The sequence below is a fragment of the Puntigrus tetrazona genome, chromosome 17, assembly GCF_018831695.1.
Source record: "Puntigrus tetrazona isolate hp1 chromosome 17, ASM1883169v1, whole genome shotgun sequence".
Classification (NCBI taxonomy): Eukaryota; Metazoa; Chordata; class Actinopteri; order Cypriniformes; family Cyprinidae; genus Puntigrus; species Puntigrus tetrazona.
Window position 1 is genome coordinate 11399283 of NC_056715.1, and position 17261 is coordinate 11416543.

The 17261-nt window shown below is 38.5% G+C and overlaps 1 protein-coding gene across 10 annotated transcripts in view; it reads right to left on the bottom strand.

Annotated features, from left to right (window-relative positions):
• The window catches only part of esrrga (estrogen-related receptor gamma a), a 144719-nt gene that overhangs the window by 68999 nt on the left and 58459 nt on the right, over positions 1-17261 (bottom strand). For 3 of the 10 annotated variants that reach the window (XM_043262141.1, XM_043262136.1, XM_043262135.1), the window contains one exon: positions 6393-6523. The exons of 2 other annotated variants lie outside the window; for them this stretch is intronic. Coding sequence is in view for 3 of the 8 variants with exons in the window: in XM_043262140.1 (XP_043118075.1) it covers positions 880-935 (56 nt within the window). In the remaining 5 variants the exon portion in view is untranslated. Of the gene's footprint in view, positions 1-875; positions 1170-6392; positions 6524-17261 lie in introns of those variants that run through there. 5 more of the 10 variants (XM_043262140.1, XM_043262134.1, XM_043262133.1 and 2 more) reach the window with 2 other exon arrangements.

A 17261-nucleotide genomic window follows, 5' to 3' on the forward strand; every position in this document is an offset into this window, starting at 1 on the left:
TTCTTGTTCTGCCACATCACAATTTTGACAAATTCAAAAAGCAAAGATTTTCTCCATAATGCATTATGCTTTACAAATAGACGTGACTTACAGGACTTCATCTAATTTGAACTTATTTGATTAAATTTCATTTTCAAGAACCACTATGGATGTTATTGAGAATTTTACTTCTCACCTAAAATAATTCACTTTCAGCTGATTTTTAGTACTAAACGACTAACCAAAATAGCAGGTATTTAAAGCAGAATAAAAGTCTGCCAGTGCAGAACCTGACATCTAAATCAGCGTATTCAAGTTTCCTCGCTCTGCGCTGACAGAAGTGAGCGGGACAGAGACGAATATGAAGCTAAGGAGCTGTTCTCTCTGCCGGCTCCTGGATGGTCGGCTCGTGCCCCGCACGCTCAATCCCTCCCTCCCTCCCTCTCTCTCTCTCTCTGAGCCAGCGCACCGTCTTTAATACATTTAGCGGGCCACATGCTGTGCGACCGGTCTGCGATTCAAGCCACCTAAGACCGTTTTCTCCCGTCTATCCCATGGCTTTCGTCTTCCCCTCCTCCCTCGGCACACTCTCTCTCTCATGTTGTTTTCCGCCACGCACTCCTAATGATTTACACAAAACACACTCTGTCCTGTCAAAGCGGACACAGATTGCTGTAATAGTGGGTAAGCCGTCAGCTACCGGCACAACGTACGTCCGCACGCACACTCGGCTCCAGACGCTACCTGACAGCGACAACAACCTTGACAAGAAGGACCACGGTGACCACATGCACACATAAACACACAAACAAACCAGGACAGGAACTGTATGGACAAAACAAAACAAAACAGTCTAACCGGACACACAAGTAGAAGTAGAAGAAATGAAAATGTACCTACTGTTGTTCGGAGTGCAGGGAAAAACACTCAGGGAGCGAAAGTTCTACCGAATCCATGTGCGCTCTGCGATCATCGTTTGAGCAAACCTCTTCTATAAATTAAAGTTTTCTCTCTCTCTCTCTTTCTCTGTGGCTTTTCTGTCTTCGCTCCTCTCTCTCACTCTCTCTGTACCTCCTCCTCCTCTCTCTCCCTTCCGTGACTGAGCAGTGCAATTAACAGGACCGTTCTCCCGGTGACAGCCTATAGGCACAGCCAGTTGGGACCAAAAGCTCTTGCACTCTTCTAATCAAGGACTTAAAGCCACGATTGCTGCTCATTAATATGAAGCAGGGCTTTGCATATGCAGTCCCCCCGGCCCTCCCGGACGCCAGATTGGTGGCTTCCCAGCCAATTGGAGTGAGACAGGACAGTGTCTGCGCCCACAGAGAGACGGAGCAGGGAGAGAGGGGAGGGGAAAGACAAAGAGCGAGCGAGAGAGAGAGAGAGAGAGAGAGAGAGAGAGAGAGAGAGGGAGGGAGGGGGAGTGGTGTAATGAGAGGGAAAGTGGGGGTGAGAGAGGGTTTAAAGAAGCAGCCCGCGTCTCTCCCTCAGCAATGCTTATCGGCTCGCGCTGTCAAGTGCGCAGATAAAACCGCTCACTTTGTTGATACAAAACATTGTGAATGAAGCAGCTTGCTGTTCACTTTGCATCCGCCTCTGTTTGCACGCTCATTCGTTTCCTTCACACACCTGCACGGGGGAACATTTAAAAACAAAAAAAAGTGTTAGAAATAAATTTAAAAATACTGTTCATCGTGCATTGAGAAAATGTCGTTTTTCGGGGGTTGCGAACGTCGTCGCATACTTTCAGCGAGCGTAAATAGCGGCGATGCAGAGCTGACAAAACCGCTGCAATCCACCGCAACATCATAACAGCGGCCCATCACAGCAAATGTGGAAGCGAGGGAGTGGACACACGCTACCGTGACCACATCACTGACAGATACAGCGAGAAAAGGCTGAGGAAAGATCAAAGGCACCCCTTTGTTCTAGAATGATTGAGCCACATTTGCGGGGCATCCAGGCTGCCAGCGCGCCGTTCGCAAGTACGTGTGTATGTTTACGCGCGTGTCACAGGCTCGCTGCATTTCCAGCAGCAGCAGGGAACATATTGCTGGCATCTCAGCACACCGCAATTCCCCACTGATAAGAAAATTCAGGAGCCGCACCGGCCCACAAACCATTGTGCTTGCCCCACCACGCCGCCACGGAAATTGCATCTGACCGTCTTTCATATTCCAAACTTGCAGGGATTTTGGAGACAGACGTCTCTTTAAAATGCCTGTCTTGGGTCTCTGAAACTGAACAAAACCTGTTCACTCGATCTCATATACGAACCCAGGTTTATTTTTTTTACTGTTATTAAACATGAAGTCATATACCTATTTATTTAACAGTCCTTGCAAAGCAGTCAAACTTTTAATAAATAGTGTCGCTGTACATAACAATAGCGCTGCTCTTATTACTACTTCAAAATGCATACATTCATTAAAAATATATTTGTTTTGTCTTTGCAATTACTTAAAGCAACATTTAGAAAAAAACATTCGAAATGAAAAAAAAAAGATGTTGACTAAAAAATTTTTTTTAATTAAATGAATTAATGAATCAGCAATAAAAATAATAGTAATAATTGACAAAATAGTCAAACTGACCTCAATAGATACATATATCACACTAATAATAATATAGTGTGATTAAATCAAATTTTGGTGCTGTATTTTAATAGCTTTTTTTAAGTTTCACAAAATATCTGTGTGTGTGTTTTTTTTAAAAAACACATTTGTACGAACAGCTATTAATGCTCAGGTAGGCAGCAGGTGCGTTGTGTAGAGTAAGATATATCGAATGAGAGATGCACATCAACAATAAAGAGGTGCAGATCAATGCAACGCACACATCACTGAAAGCTAATATCTTTCGGGGGAAATTAGATCTACTTCTAAACTGCACAAAGAAAGAAAAAGCTTGATATGGCACATATAGAAACGGCGAGTGAAATTCAGGCTTTTCCCTTTGAATAACAGATGGGCAGAAAAAAGAAAAGCAACTGCGTTTGAATGATCAGAATCATGCAACTTCGTTTCCAGAGAAGTGTAAAAGACTGCTAGAAGATTATTTTTTATTACATGGTGGTGTGTTGCCATTGCTGAAGGACACTCTGGGTCTAACAAAGGAGTTTTGAAATAACACTCCACTGTTTCCTACCAGCCAATACACACACACACACATTTGGAAAGTTACATTTGCTTAATTTATTCATCTGTCTGCTTTTAAACAATGTACAGTCTCTGCAATCTTTGCACCACAAAAAACAAGGCACATGATTAAAAAATACTAAAGCAGTGGTTTCAAAGTGCTGCCTGGAAACGACAGACAGCCGACTGCCATTTGAAACTGTTTTAATTGCACTATGACAAACGGAAATGAAGAGGATGAGGGGAACGGGAACCGCTGTTATGTTAGAATGCAGATAGTAGGGATACCTGTGCTCACTCAGGTCCCATGAGACCAACAAACATTCCTCATATTAAGATCCATGTAGATCAAATCCAGAGCATGGAGCTAACAGACAGCACTCAAACCTGGGGAACTAAGATGCACACTAAGGCTGTTCAAATAAAAAAGAGAGGGAATCAGTTAGATGGACACATTGAAAAATATAGTCTTGCCTGAAAAGCATTAAAGAAAGAGGTTAAAGTGAATCAAACCTGAAAGCTCAAACTAGCAGGGTTTTTTTTTTTTCACTACCGACATGCTTTTTTTTCATTTAGGTTTCACAGCAGGGGTGCAGTGTTGTGTCCGGATGTATTGATTCAATTACAGTGGCCAGCCTGCTTTTGACTGACCCCCCCTTTAGGTCACATTTCCATATCTGTGCTGAATGGGCAGCTGTGACCCCCAAACACTGGCCACGTGGGGCTGGAAAGACCCAAAACATCACTGCAAACTTCTGTCAGTCAGTGAATCTGACTGCGATAGCAGCATGCTAACAACATTAAGTTAAAGCATAACAACAACAACACACTCTTAGCAGCTCAAAGTTATTCAGAATAGAGCCTGGCTTCGCTACTACAAGCTGTCATTAACAGCCTTTAATCCCTGCTGCCCCGCTGAATACATTTGAACTTAAGTATGCACGACTAGTCTGCGCTGATTGCAGAGGCTGTCGATACGTGTCAATAGCTGCCCATCTTTTTCATTAGCAGTTTTAGCACAGCGCTTCTGCTTCTATTGTTCAGACGGTGTGTGTTTTACAACGAGCCACGTCTCGCTTTCAAACCGAATCCCGTTCTGCCACCAGAGACGGACGAGCATTCAATTCACAAGCCGGCAGATTGAAAGACGAGCTCTGAGATGTAAAAACAAAACGCATTAGGCGCTAGCAAGGACGGGTATGCAAAGTCTCAAAATGGATTTGAAAAGACTCCAGTCTGGCTTTTGTAAGCGTTTGTGTGCTAGTACGTGGGCGTGAGAGCGTGCATGTGTTTTTTATTTGTGTGTGTGAAATGTTAAAGACAGGGATGACCCTTTTGGTCACTGGCTGTTGACATGTGGCTAAGAATTATCAGGGCTAGCTCGGCAGAGCATCAATCACGCCAGTCAATAGGGGAGGGCAAGTTCACTTAGGTCACATGTCAGCCGACCAGCCACCGAGCATACAGTCAATGCGGCCGCCGCTGGAGTTGTTTAAAATCAACTTGTCAAAAATTGGGCTGTAATAAATTCAAGAGGCAGGATGCTTATTTGTAGGCACTCGGGTCAGCATGGGGCGTCTCAGAGTGAAACCTCTCAGGCTGAGCAGAGAAGCGTATTACAAAATATAACGCAGCGTAAATGTGATGCTGTTGTTTTAAAATGTAAAAATAGAGCAACTGAATAAAATAATTAAACAGTTGCACTAAAAATGCTGTGTTGATGTGTGTATTTATATATTTTATTTACATATTTTAATAGGCGATTATTTTTAATACTGTATTACAATGCGCGTGTGTGTGTATATAAATGAGTAAATAAAATAATTAATGTACATTATACAATGAAAGGTATTACACATGAGCTTGGAAAAACAAACTTTTTTTGTGTGTGATCTATTCTGTCTGACTGATTGTGTATTTGTGCATTAGACAATACAAAATGCAAGAAGCAACTTAAAGACAACTTACACGCATGTGCATTTTCCTAAATATAAACTGTTATCAAGTAAAGCTTCAAAGCATCTGCTTCTGCTTCCTCAAATTCCTAAACTCAAAGTCTCTGGAAAAAGAGTATGTGTGTGTGTGTGTGTGTGTGTGTTTGTGCCTGTCATATGAGAGTGCTGCAGTGCTCTTGTATTGCGTCTTGATGGGGACACAAAGGCAGGTTGGCAGCTATGTGCCGGGACAACCCTTCAGTCTGCAGTTCAGCAGTGGTCAACAGAGGGAGCTACTGGCTGTGCGGTGGTCAGTGTGTGTGTGAGAGAGAGTGTGTGTGCGGTCTGTCTGATGAGCGGAGAGCTCATCTCTGTGTATGCGTGTTTGTCCTCTGTTGTTTTACCCCATCGCTGTCACAGAATGGATATATTTATGCCTGCCACTGTGGTCTGAGTTGCCTTGTCATACATAAGGGAATATTTAAGGATCAAACGTAGGATGGGAAAATAGGAATTTGGATACATAGAGACACTATGGAATACTACTTTGTTAGAATTCTATTAATTGGATTTGCTTATATTAAATTCAAACTATAAATGAATGTTACATTGTATATATTTTTGTAAGATAAACACAAATAAACATTAAACTGCTAATAATCTATATTAAGTTAAAACAGATGGCAAAATTAAGATACTGTGTGTACAGATAAACTATTTTTATTCCTGTTGAGACAATAAATAAATATATGAAAAATAGAGTATTTTTTTTATTTATTTGATCTAGTTTGCCATCAAATATTTCTTAATATATTTTAAGAAATGAAATACCAGCATATCTAATTAATGCGTATTTATGCAACCTGTAAATCTTATATTTCTTAGTACCTATCATACACTCGGTTTTTTCAGTTGTAATATGAATTTAATTTCAACTACTTAACAAGAAAAATGATATGCTGTTTATGTGAGACTATCTAGTCAAAACTTTTTCTCTCCAGCCATACTTACACATACAAATATATATACAGTATATATATGCAATTGAAAATTCCAGGGTGTCAAAAGTATATTTTAAACAACTGCTATGGTACCACTTTCAAAAGACTTGGGTGGGTGAGTAAAACCGCTCTATGAAACCACTGTTATGAAGGGGAAGGCGACACAAGGTTACTATGGTAGCGAATGAGTGAATAGCTAAGTAATCTAATGGTCTATCAGCAGGTACAATTGTCACATGAAGGAAAGTGCCAATTTCAAAGCCCCCCTGCTTGGCAGGGTGATAACAGGCTAGCGGGGGCTCCAGGGACAGCGGCGAGCCCGGTGTGCGGCATTTGCTAACCTCTCTTTGATACGGCCACTGCTGTTTCCTGTTTCCACCCTCTTCTCCCTCGTCTTGAATCTCTTAAGCAGTCCAACTACACGCAGGATGCCCTGAATAAACTGCCAAGGGTCTCCTATCTTCAAGAATAGCTGTAAAGAATGGAAAATGAATGGTGTTAAAATGAAAGTACAGTTTTTTTTTTATCAAAATCTCCATCAATTTTGAATAGTAATAAACCAAATATACAAAAAATAAGTCCCCAAATTACATTAAATAAGTAAATACCATATCCAGAACACAGTTACCCAGACTTCTGATATGCGATACACATTAGCACATTAAAGCACCTTTTAAGTGCAGGCATTTGCAGTGTCTGAAAAGGATCGAGACCCATCTTATCCTTATCTGTGGTTACAATTAATACACCTTCAGTCATTTCCCAGGTCTACTGGGATCAGGTTTACTTTCAAACACATGACCGGCCTTTAACTGATATACTCTGAGCAGATATAGAGACAAAACTGCGCATGAAACGGTTGTCATTCCTCCTGCACATTTTTTTCAGTGTAAGATAAGCTTGAGTAAACATGAGCACAAAATACTGCTGTCTCAGAGGGTTACGTGTGCATCATGCACCTGCATGAACCACGCTGTGTTCCTGCCACTGATTATGTCTATAAAAAGCTGCTTTAAAAATCCTCAATTAAAGGTAAAGAAATTTTGAAGTGATACAGTGCTGAATTTATATATATATATATACACACACACACACACACACACACATATATGTATTTCAAAATAATTGATTGAAATGATGGTTGGATTCATTAAATATTCCTATTGAAAGTGTCCCTGCTGTGCCAGGATGTGGCCTTGGCCTCTCAGGCCCTGTTCTGAATGGAGAGCTGCCATCACATCAGCATGGCCTGTTTTAACCACATCACTCTCATCTTGTACTACTCATGCTCTTCATGCCAAAGCTACTCGGGTTTTATTGTCCAAGACATTTCAAATGTCTGGTCTCAACAGGTAATGTGTTGATTATGTTTGTCATTGCCATGTATTGACATTTTGTGACAATAAGAATAGAAAATAAAGTGCAAATATTACAACATCATTAGGGTTTATTGTTGAAAAAAAAGCCATTTCTGCACCACTACTGAGAGCAAAAATGCTGATTGTATACTGCTAAAATACCTTGTTCTCTGTATAGCAATTCTCTTTAATGCTATAGATGCAGAGAAGTGACATACTTTCTTTTTATATCTACCAATAGTGGCTGAACTAAAACAACGTTAAATAAATTCTGTAACGATTTGCAATTTAATTTGTAACAATTTGGAAGCCTATATTGATTAACATTACACTACACATATACACTGCTCATATGAAAACACCTGAGATGGCGTGAAGAACAGATAAACAATATACTGCTGCAATTATGTGCTGACTCTCATCTGGTTTCATTGTACAAAACATATCTTTCTTTTTTTTTTGTTTTTATCTGCGATGACAGCTGGACAGTTTTGTCCACACACTCTAGGAGATTTCCTAGAAAGTCGTTTGTTTAATTACTCCTATGAGTCTCGCTTGTGCACGAGGGCGCCCTTCGGTGTTGAGTATGAATGAAACAATTCACACATGAGAGTTTAATGCACAGATTCTGGCATATTATCACATTAATGCTATTTATTTTGGCCAATACTGGTATATTGCGACAACCCTAATTAACATTATAATATGTGACAATGGACCCCAAAACCAATCAATTTCTTAGATTTTTTAAAATTGTATTTATTTAATAAGCTTTCCATTGATGTATGGTTAGTTAGGATAAGACGCTATTTGACCAAGATACAAAACTTTCATAATATTTGGAAAATAGCATGCAGACTACTGTATTTTTTCTTTCTTTCTAGAGGTTGACTGTAAAAAAAAAAAAAAACTGCTCACAAAAAAAAACAATGCTGCCATTCTGCTAAAATTCTCCTTGTATTTAACACAAAAGGAATATCATACAGGTTTGGAATGACATGAGGATGATGAGTAAATGATGTCAGAATGTTCATGTTTAGATAAACAAACCCGCTAATTCAAACTCATTTGCAACTTCCCCATCCAAATTCATGTTACGTGATCTTCACGTCAAAGATAGCATTTAATCACACCCATGACTCTTCCTGTCATTACAAAGCATGTGACTGCCCAACTTTCCAACACTGTCTGCTCTTCTCAGTCCTCTCTCAGCTCAAGACAGCAGCCCCCCCCCAGCCCTGTGCTTCTGCTCGCAGCTGTTTCTCAAAGCTACGGGGCTTTAGAGAATATCTCTCTCTCCGTTAACACATGGATCTGCCCTTTGGAGGAGAGGCGGACACATTTGCTGGCCTTTGCACAGTGGCCCGCAGGGCGTCCTTCTCCATTAGGGGTAGGTCACAGGGATTCACACAGAGAGAGGGAAAGTAGGGACAGGTGTGGATACACTGACCAGGGATTAATAGCTAATTAACACCACTAAATATGCTTTACATTTACAACATACTGCAGTTGTGTTTAGGGTTCCAAAAGTAGGCTGCATGAGGTGAATTCACAAAATATGTGGCAGCTGATAAAACCATTGGTATACTTTTTGCATACAGTAAACGCTATTTCAGAGTAGGTTCAACTGATAAGGGGGCCACAAGATGCCTTAAAGAGTTTTATAAAAAAAAGGTGACATTTTGAACAAAAAGCTAAGAAAATTGCGTTATTTTTTATCAATACCACATCTCAATCATATTCAGTTTGATGATCAAAACAAAGTTCTTTGCCACTTCCTGGATCAACATTTCCCTCTGTAACGTTAGGCAGGCTTTATTTAAATACTGTTTATAGTAAATGATTGTATTATTTTAAATATGCATCTGCTCGCTCATTTCCACATCTTGCTTGCCAGTGTTTTTGATTGGGACATTCTGGACTCTTTCAGAAGATGCATAATAGCACTCCAGAAGGTATAACAGTGACAACACAGAAACACAGAAAATTCTGTGTTTGGCGGGAAAGAGTTGAATGCATTTAATAAAACTATTTAATATTAGAACATTAAAATATTAAAATATTAAATTGTGGTTGTTCAGTATGTAAACAAACATATTTATTGGTTTAATTAGTTTCCATAAAAACTGTTGATTTTACCTAAGAAAAAGTTCATGAATCTTTGCTCTTGATTGCAGAAGTAAACCAATATTAGGATTTTGGGTGGTAAGTTAAGGCATATAAAAAAGCTATATGTGCTACAATACAAAGCACATAAGTGGAAAAGCAGGAAACTGAATTTATAGTTTAAATTTATTAAGTTTAAAAATTGTTTTTAAATCTAAACTGTTTAAATAAGTTGTTATTTTTACAAATGTAAAAAAAAATATCTCAATATGTAAAAATGTATTGCGTTAAAACGCCCTAATGTGCAGCTTTAAAGCATGCACAAATATACAAAATATAAAATGTTACAAGTTGAATTAGCAACAGACACATTTAACTCTAAATATGGCCTACTTAAGATATCACACTTAGCCAGTTACTCTCTGCTTATCTCTCAAAACCCATGTAAATGACTCCTGCCTCAGAGTCACTGCTGATTCAGCTGAGCTTCACCATCATCACAGTACATCTCATTAAGAGTCATGAGCTAATGGCAATATCGGTTTCACCACAAAGAATACTTTAAAAAATTGACAGAAGTGAACTTTTCTTTTACTCAACCTTGCGCAACTATAGGGCCAACATATTTGTCCTGTTAGGTTTCACAGAAAAGAAGTCAAACAGGTTTAAAATGACACGAGAACTAATCTCTTAATCAAACAGAAGTTTACTTGACAGCAATCAAGTCTGGAGGACCATTATTTTGTCCTTTGCTATAGTCAACAACAAACAATACTAAGCATTACTATTAATGGTAATTCCAAGCAAAATCACTAAGGGGAAAGTGCAAGAAACATCACACACACACTCTCTCTCTCATAAAAATCCCTCCAGTATGGAAGTGGTAATTGACTTCTCAGAGAGAGCTAGTGGGCTGATTCAATCCAGACTATAGCCACATCTTCATACTGCTTCACCAAGACCAGACTGCATGGGAGAGAATTCGTAATGAGGGCCCCCAACGCCCTGCGGGAACCCCGTCTCTGTCTCTCTCTCTCACACACACACAGACACAGTCTCATTCCATAACAGGGTCCTGTTTCTACACCGACCTGCACTAAACACTCCGACAAAAGGGCTTGGATGTGCTATTGCTCTCGAGCGCTGGGACCCCCCACACGCTGAACCGCCAGCTCTTTTGGTGGGGTTCTACGGCACGCACGCACTTTGTCAAAAACACAGAAATATATATAAATAAATCAAACACCTGGAGAGCAGGGCAGCACAAAGCTTGAAAACAGAGAGATGACTGAGGCTAGACAAAGGGGAAGAGAGAGAAACGCATGAGGGATTGCGTGGGACTGTATTTGTTAAGTTTTTTTTTTCCTTCAAAGCGTTGCTCATTTTAATAAAGGAGATCCCCCAGTCTCTCTAAGTGCCGCAGATAAAAGAAATCATTTAGTGGCTTAAAAGACTATTAATGTGAAGAGCCACACTTGTCTCTTTCTCTCTCCTGTCCTCGGAGGAAATGTCATTGAGCCTGTTGCATCACAATAGCACGGAGTGAAAAATCTTGCATGATGGAATCTGAGACGTGTTGTTTCTTTGCTCAAATATTTACACTGTAATCTGAGGGGCCTAGACAGATGTCACAAAATATAAATATTATATGTATGCAGTTACATGGTCAAGGCAGAAATAATTGGTTGGAGACACCGATTAGTGCCATGTTCTAGAAAAAAAAAAAAAAAAAAAAAAATAATAAGAGGGAAAAAAATGAGGTTTGTTAAAGTAATACGCAATGAATAGTAATGAATAGATATATGTCACCAAAATTAAAATTCCAGCATGTGGTTTCAAACCCACCCCAAAACCCATGTTCTGTGGAACACAAAAAAAGATATTCTGAAGGACTGAGACATTCTTCAAAATATCTTATTTTGTGTTTTGTAGGTTTTGAATGATATGAGGTAAAGCAAATTATAACATACATTTTCTATGAGACAGAAAACCGTTCCTTTAAATACGTACAAAGAGACACTGTTTGCATACTTGATTTTGAGCTTACAGCTAAAAACCGCAGTAGAAGACTCCTTTTCTTTGCAGTACACACACAATCCTGGCCTCTCTGGCTTGTGTTTGTGTGTATGTGTCTCAGAGAGTCCACCCATCACCCCTTTGGTGTGGGCGATGGAGTGTGACGGCTCGTTAAAGAAAAACAAAGCCCCTCACCTTCCTTTATCACTAATATGCACCTGGAGAGCTGCCGTGCTTTATGATAAACTCGCACTGCCAAACACACACTCACACAAACACAACCGTGTTTACACACCTACCCAGAATGCACTGGGAGCGCAGCCTTGTTCCAGGGGCCACTGTAAACAACTAAAGTCAATCTGTTTGTGCTAGTTTACTGCCACAGCTCAACTCCTCTGCTCGCAAACTGCTTTCCGCCAGCGATGTCAGTGACTTATGGACGTGATATGAGTTTTCTTCCATTTCTCTCTTTAGACGAGTAAATCAAGACAGACTGGGAAGCGCGAAGCATTGTGGAAAACCTGCTATGTCGAACAGAAATTTTGGAATGTTTTAGTAGATAAAATCATGATTTATTTATAACTACTGAGTTACCTGGCTACACATATTGACACAAACCCTGACCTCACAGGAAAGCGTCCTCCTGCCACACCTCCATAAAGTGCTCCACAGATCCAGTTATGTCCTCTCAATCGAAACTAATACCGTTTCCTCCCCCCTCATCCACTCACACCCCCCCCCACACACACCTTCACCAGGTTTGATAACAAATATTCCCTCACCTAAATTAGAAATGTGAAGTAATTATACCGGCGGCCCTCCTACGGGTTATTCATAGGAGTCGACGGTCGTAAGAGAGCTTTCTTTATATAAATAGGTTACTTCAGAGGGTGACTTTAATTATGTTGGTTTCAAACAGAACATGAGTGCGGTATTCCGGCGGGATTAAGCGTCTCTGGCTCTTTGTTAACTGAGCACAAATGTATGCCAGCAAGGAGCATCTGCACAAGATCTCCGCTAAATTTATTCAGCCACCATGCACCTCCGCCGGTGAATAATTCCACTAATAATAAAGATTGTGAGAAACAAGAGGGGGAAAGGAAATCTACATTCAAGAGAAAAAAAGAAGAAAGTGTGCGTAGTTTTCAAGGACGACTTAAAAAACAAAAAAACAAGTTTAATCTGTTTTGCATGGGAAATAGGTATTCTGGTGTTTTGTTCTGTGTGTGTGTGTGTGTGTGTGTGTGTGCCTCTATGTGCTGCACAGTGTTTGTTCAATTGGTGTTCAAAGAGCCAATGGTCTATTACTATTACTTTTTTTTACTAGTTTAGAAGGTTTTCAAACTGTGGGCCATTGACTGTAGGGGGTTACTAGGGAATCTTCCAAAATGTGGAGAAGCATATTTGCCAAATGTACAATTTTTAGGGCTGTCAAAGTTAACACACTGAGCTGACCAAATTTTATTTTCATCGAATAGTTAACAATAAATACATAAATAAATCAAGAGACCATGAGATTATTACAACCAGTTAAGATACCTCATTTTTAAAAGGTAAGAAAAAAAGACACACACACAAATGATAATTTTTAATCATGTTCTACAACACAAAATATTAAAAAAGTGTGTACCTTTCGTAATTCTGAAATGCAATTATATATGTATACACACACACACACACACACACACACAGCAAAGTATGCATTCACCATAATGAATAACTATTGTCTTTAGCACTTACTGTTGATCAACCACACCATGTTCAATGTGCTACAAATATATCATACACACATACACTATAACCTTTCATTAAAGTTGTCCTAAAAACCTAAAATGTGTTTGATTCACTTTTTTGATCCACGTCAAATGTTGACTACAATACAGTATACTTATATATATATATATATATATATATATATATATATATATATATATTCAAAGAAAAGAGAGAGAGAGAGAGAGAGAGAGAGAGAGAGAGAAAGAGATCTGAAAATCTGAACAGTAGTAACCGTTTTCTAAGAGGCTAAGAGCAACAAAACCATCTACATTTCTCAAGCAGTAATATCACAATATCAGCGAGGCAGCGCTTCAGCATGGCTCTAATGTTTCACAATCATACACAAACAATATCCGTCTGTTTGACTGCGGCAGAATTTATAGCCACCCCATTGATTGCTTTTGCCGGACATGATGGCTGTAAATTGCAGACCGTTTGGTAAATGCGGGCAGTTAGAAGTGTACAAGTAATTATTTCACGGCTGCTGATTGAAACATAATTCCAATATGGCCTTCTGAAAATGACAGCATTCCCAAAGTCCTCCGTTTTAATTTGGAGGTGATACTAATTAGGGGGAGCATTATAGGACTTTTTATGTGATCTCTCCAACGGAGCCCCAAATAATTAAAATGTCAGCGGAAATAAATATGCATAAACAGCTCGTAATTTCAGAAATATCGTCCCACGTCGTTCATGGCTTGTGGGAAAAGAAGCACTCTCACATTATTTATGCTTTTTCAGGGAAGTTTATATAGCATTTCACAGAAGTTAACAATCTAAAATGGTTCAAATAAACTGAGCGGCTAAGCATGAACAGTCCACCTCTTTACTGAAATCTGAAAGTTATTAAAAAAGTATTGTTCATTAATAATAATACTAATTATAATAATAATAATAATAATTTAAGTGATACATTGCAAAAATATATTGACATTGGAAAAAAAATATGGCAATTTCACAATAAAATACTGCCAAAATACATTAAAATCTCAAGTTTAATTCAATATGAGTGGCCAATTCTTTCAAATTACTAACAACATTTTCTAGCAAGTGAAAATTGTTTCTACGTAATTTCTCTCTTTTCTCAGTGAACTATACTAATTATAATATAATATAATATTCTTATAAAGAACAAGAATCAACTCTCATATATTTCACTTTGATATTGCTAGAGAACGTAAAAAAATAATGACAAAGGAATGTAAAGTAACATTAAATTAAATGCTGTTAAATGTAAACAACTAATATATTTATATTATTTCCAATTTAAAATATAAGAACACACACACACACACACACACACACACACACATATATATATATATATATATATATATATATATATATATATATATATATATATATATGTGTGTTATATGTATTGTTATTAAAATAGGTAAAAAATAATAAAGTATTTATAAAAGCCACAATGTAGAGTTACACTAAAGGGACACATGGGACAGCTTAATCAAGGCAAGTCACAGAAGCTATTGATGAATGATTTCAATTAAAAGGCTGTGTGCTCATATGCCATAAATACACTATTGTAATCAGAGCCTGTACAAAAGATAGACACATCTTTAATCTCAGACAATTCCACCATGGGAGTACAGGCATCACACACAATGCTTGTGCTGATATGAAGCCTAAGTTGTGTACCACTGAGAAAAATGCAAAACAACAACAACAACAAAAGTGCAGCTCTGATACAAGATTTTATATTGTCACGATAGCGCTGCCTTTTTGTAAGGAGAGGTATTTGGGGCGGCTTGGGCTCCGTGTACTAGACCTGTAAAAGACCTTTGGGGTTCTGTGTTAATTGTTTCATGTAAACCACATTTTGTACTACAAGCAACGCAGGCTGACATGCTGGTGCTCAGGTCAACCCTGCACACAGATATGAACGATTGCAATAAAATATTAATGGGATATGCAAAGCAGCCAGGGAAATCACCACCAGTTTGGCTGAGGGAGTAAGACAGGTCTGCGAAATAAAAGGCATAGAAGATAAGAGCGATGTAACGTACATGAAACACTGAATAATGACTCAACAACTGGCTTCTGTATCAGTCCAGTGCTCACAAACAACACAAAATGTACACAACCTGTTAAAAAAACAACAAAAAAAACAGGGGGCAAGTGCATCCTGGCCCACATAAAAAAAGAGCAAGAGATGAGTTGTGACCTTGTCAACTAATGTCCAGCATATATCCGGTTACCAGCTCTGCCCCACTCTGAGCTCTTTACTAGTATGGGAGTAGAAAGATATAGAGAAAGGTACAGATATGAAACATAACTGTGCTATAATGCCAATAATATATTCTAAATCACAGTAAAATATATATTCATTAAATATATGAATATATATTAAATGCTTAATAATTAAATGACATAATTTACAACCAGACAAAAATTTGCATCAAGTCACTGACCCATATAACAATTTGTACACTGCAGCATATTTTGTAACATCACAACACTAGTAAAAGGTACAAGCAGCTTTAAACTGTCACAAATTGCGATTCTAAGATCATTAAGAACATTCACTTAAATGTGCTAATTCAGCATTATATCCGTGGCATGTACATCAAATAGATGAAAAGTCTCTCTATTCTTAGTAGCACAGTTATCTTCCTCCGTCCTCTTAGTTCTGAGGGAAAGTCTATGCATATATAGGCACAGGGCCCAACTCCACTTTCATCTCCAGGCACAGGACTGGAGACGGGCATATCTGCTGTTGCCAGGAGCAACATTTGGTTCACTTAGAGAGCCCGGTGCCTCCTGCTTTCTCTCCATTTCAGATAAAGCCACTCAGCTAGATTTCCCCTCAGAGATATGGGCAGCCACAACTTGGCCTTCAGAGAAGCAATGCATCAGCCAACAATAAGCAGCTACAGATATGACCAAACAACAGACGTCACGATTTAGACAATGGAAAATTGGCTGAGACACATCAGAATTCAGGTTAAAGCACAGTGTGCAAAATGTGCATGTATGCAGAAATGGTCTTCCATGCCAAGATGGTGATCATGTTTAGGTTTGGCTTCATTTCCTTAAATACTCGAATACTGGAGTAGTATTCCAGTATTTAAATATTTACTGGAATATAATTTTTTTAACTTACCTCATCGGCTCACTGAATCTGCCATAGCAGTCTTGAGTCGTTCTTTGAATGGAATCGTTTTTTTCATCATCAATTCTTCTGAAATTTTAAGTTAATGTTTACTAAGCATACACTTTGAATTTCTATGGGGCTATCTCAAACATAACCCAATTATAAATCAGACAGAGAACAAAAATGAGCATAGAAGTCCCTCTTCAACAGTTGACTTAAATCTTTCCGTCTCTATTCGAGCCTGATATGTAGGGCAGCTAAGAAATGCTCCCTGTGATACTGAGTGTAAAATTATACCTAAGTGTTCAGAGTGAGGGCTTTTTTTCTCTCTTTCTGCTAACATGATGTGTTAAGCATGGTAGTGTGAGGAGAGATAAAGCACTTCCTTGTTCATTTTCATGCGCTGCCTTAAGTAGATCTCTGGGGAAGCTTCAGGCCTCAGAGGAGGCAGCAGGTATGAGATTCCTCTGCTTCACACATATCCAAACGTGCCTCAGTTCTTTACATCTCACATAACATGCTTATCCCCTCTCAAGAATAGACAAATATATAGCACTGGGAACACAGAGTCAAGTTTTCTCTTTTTTTACCGCAAGAATTCTCACTGTTAATACCATCAACTGTTGTGGACTCAAGTTTAGGAAAAAATGGTAAAAGAATTTTAAACTATCTTAATGGAGCAAAGATGATTTGTGTAATACTGAAATGCACCTTATAGCTTGCATATGATGCATTATATATATATATATATATATATATATATATATATATATATATATATATATATATATATATATAAATAAATCAGTTAATTGAGATGTTTAATTTAAACTAATAGT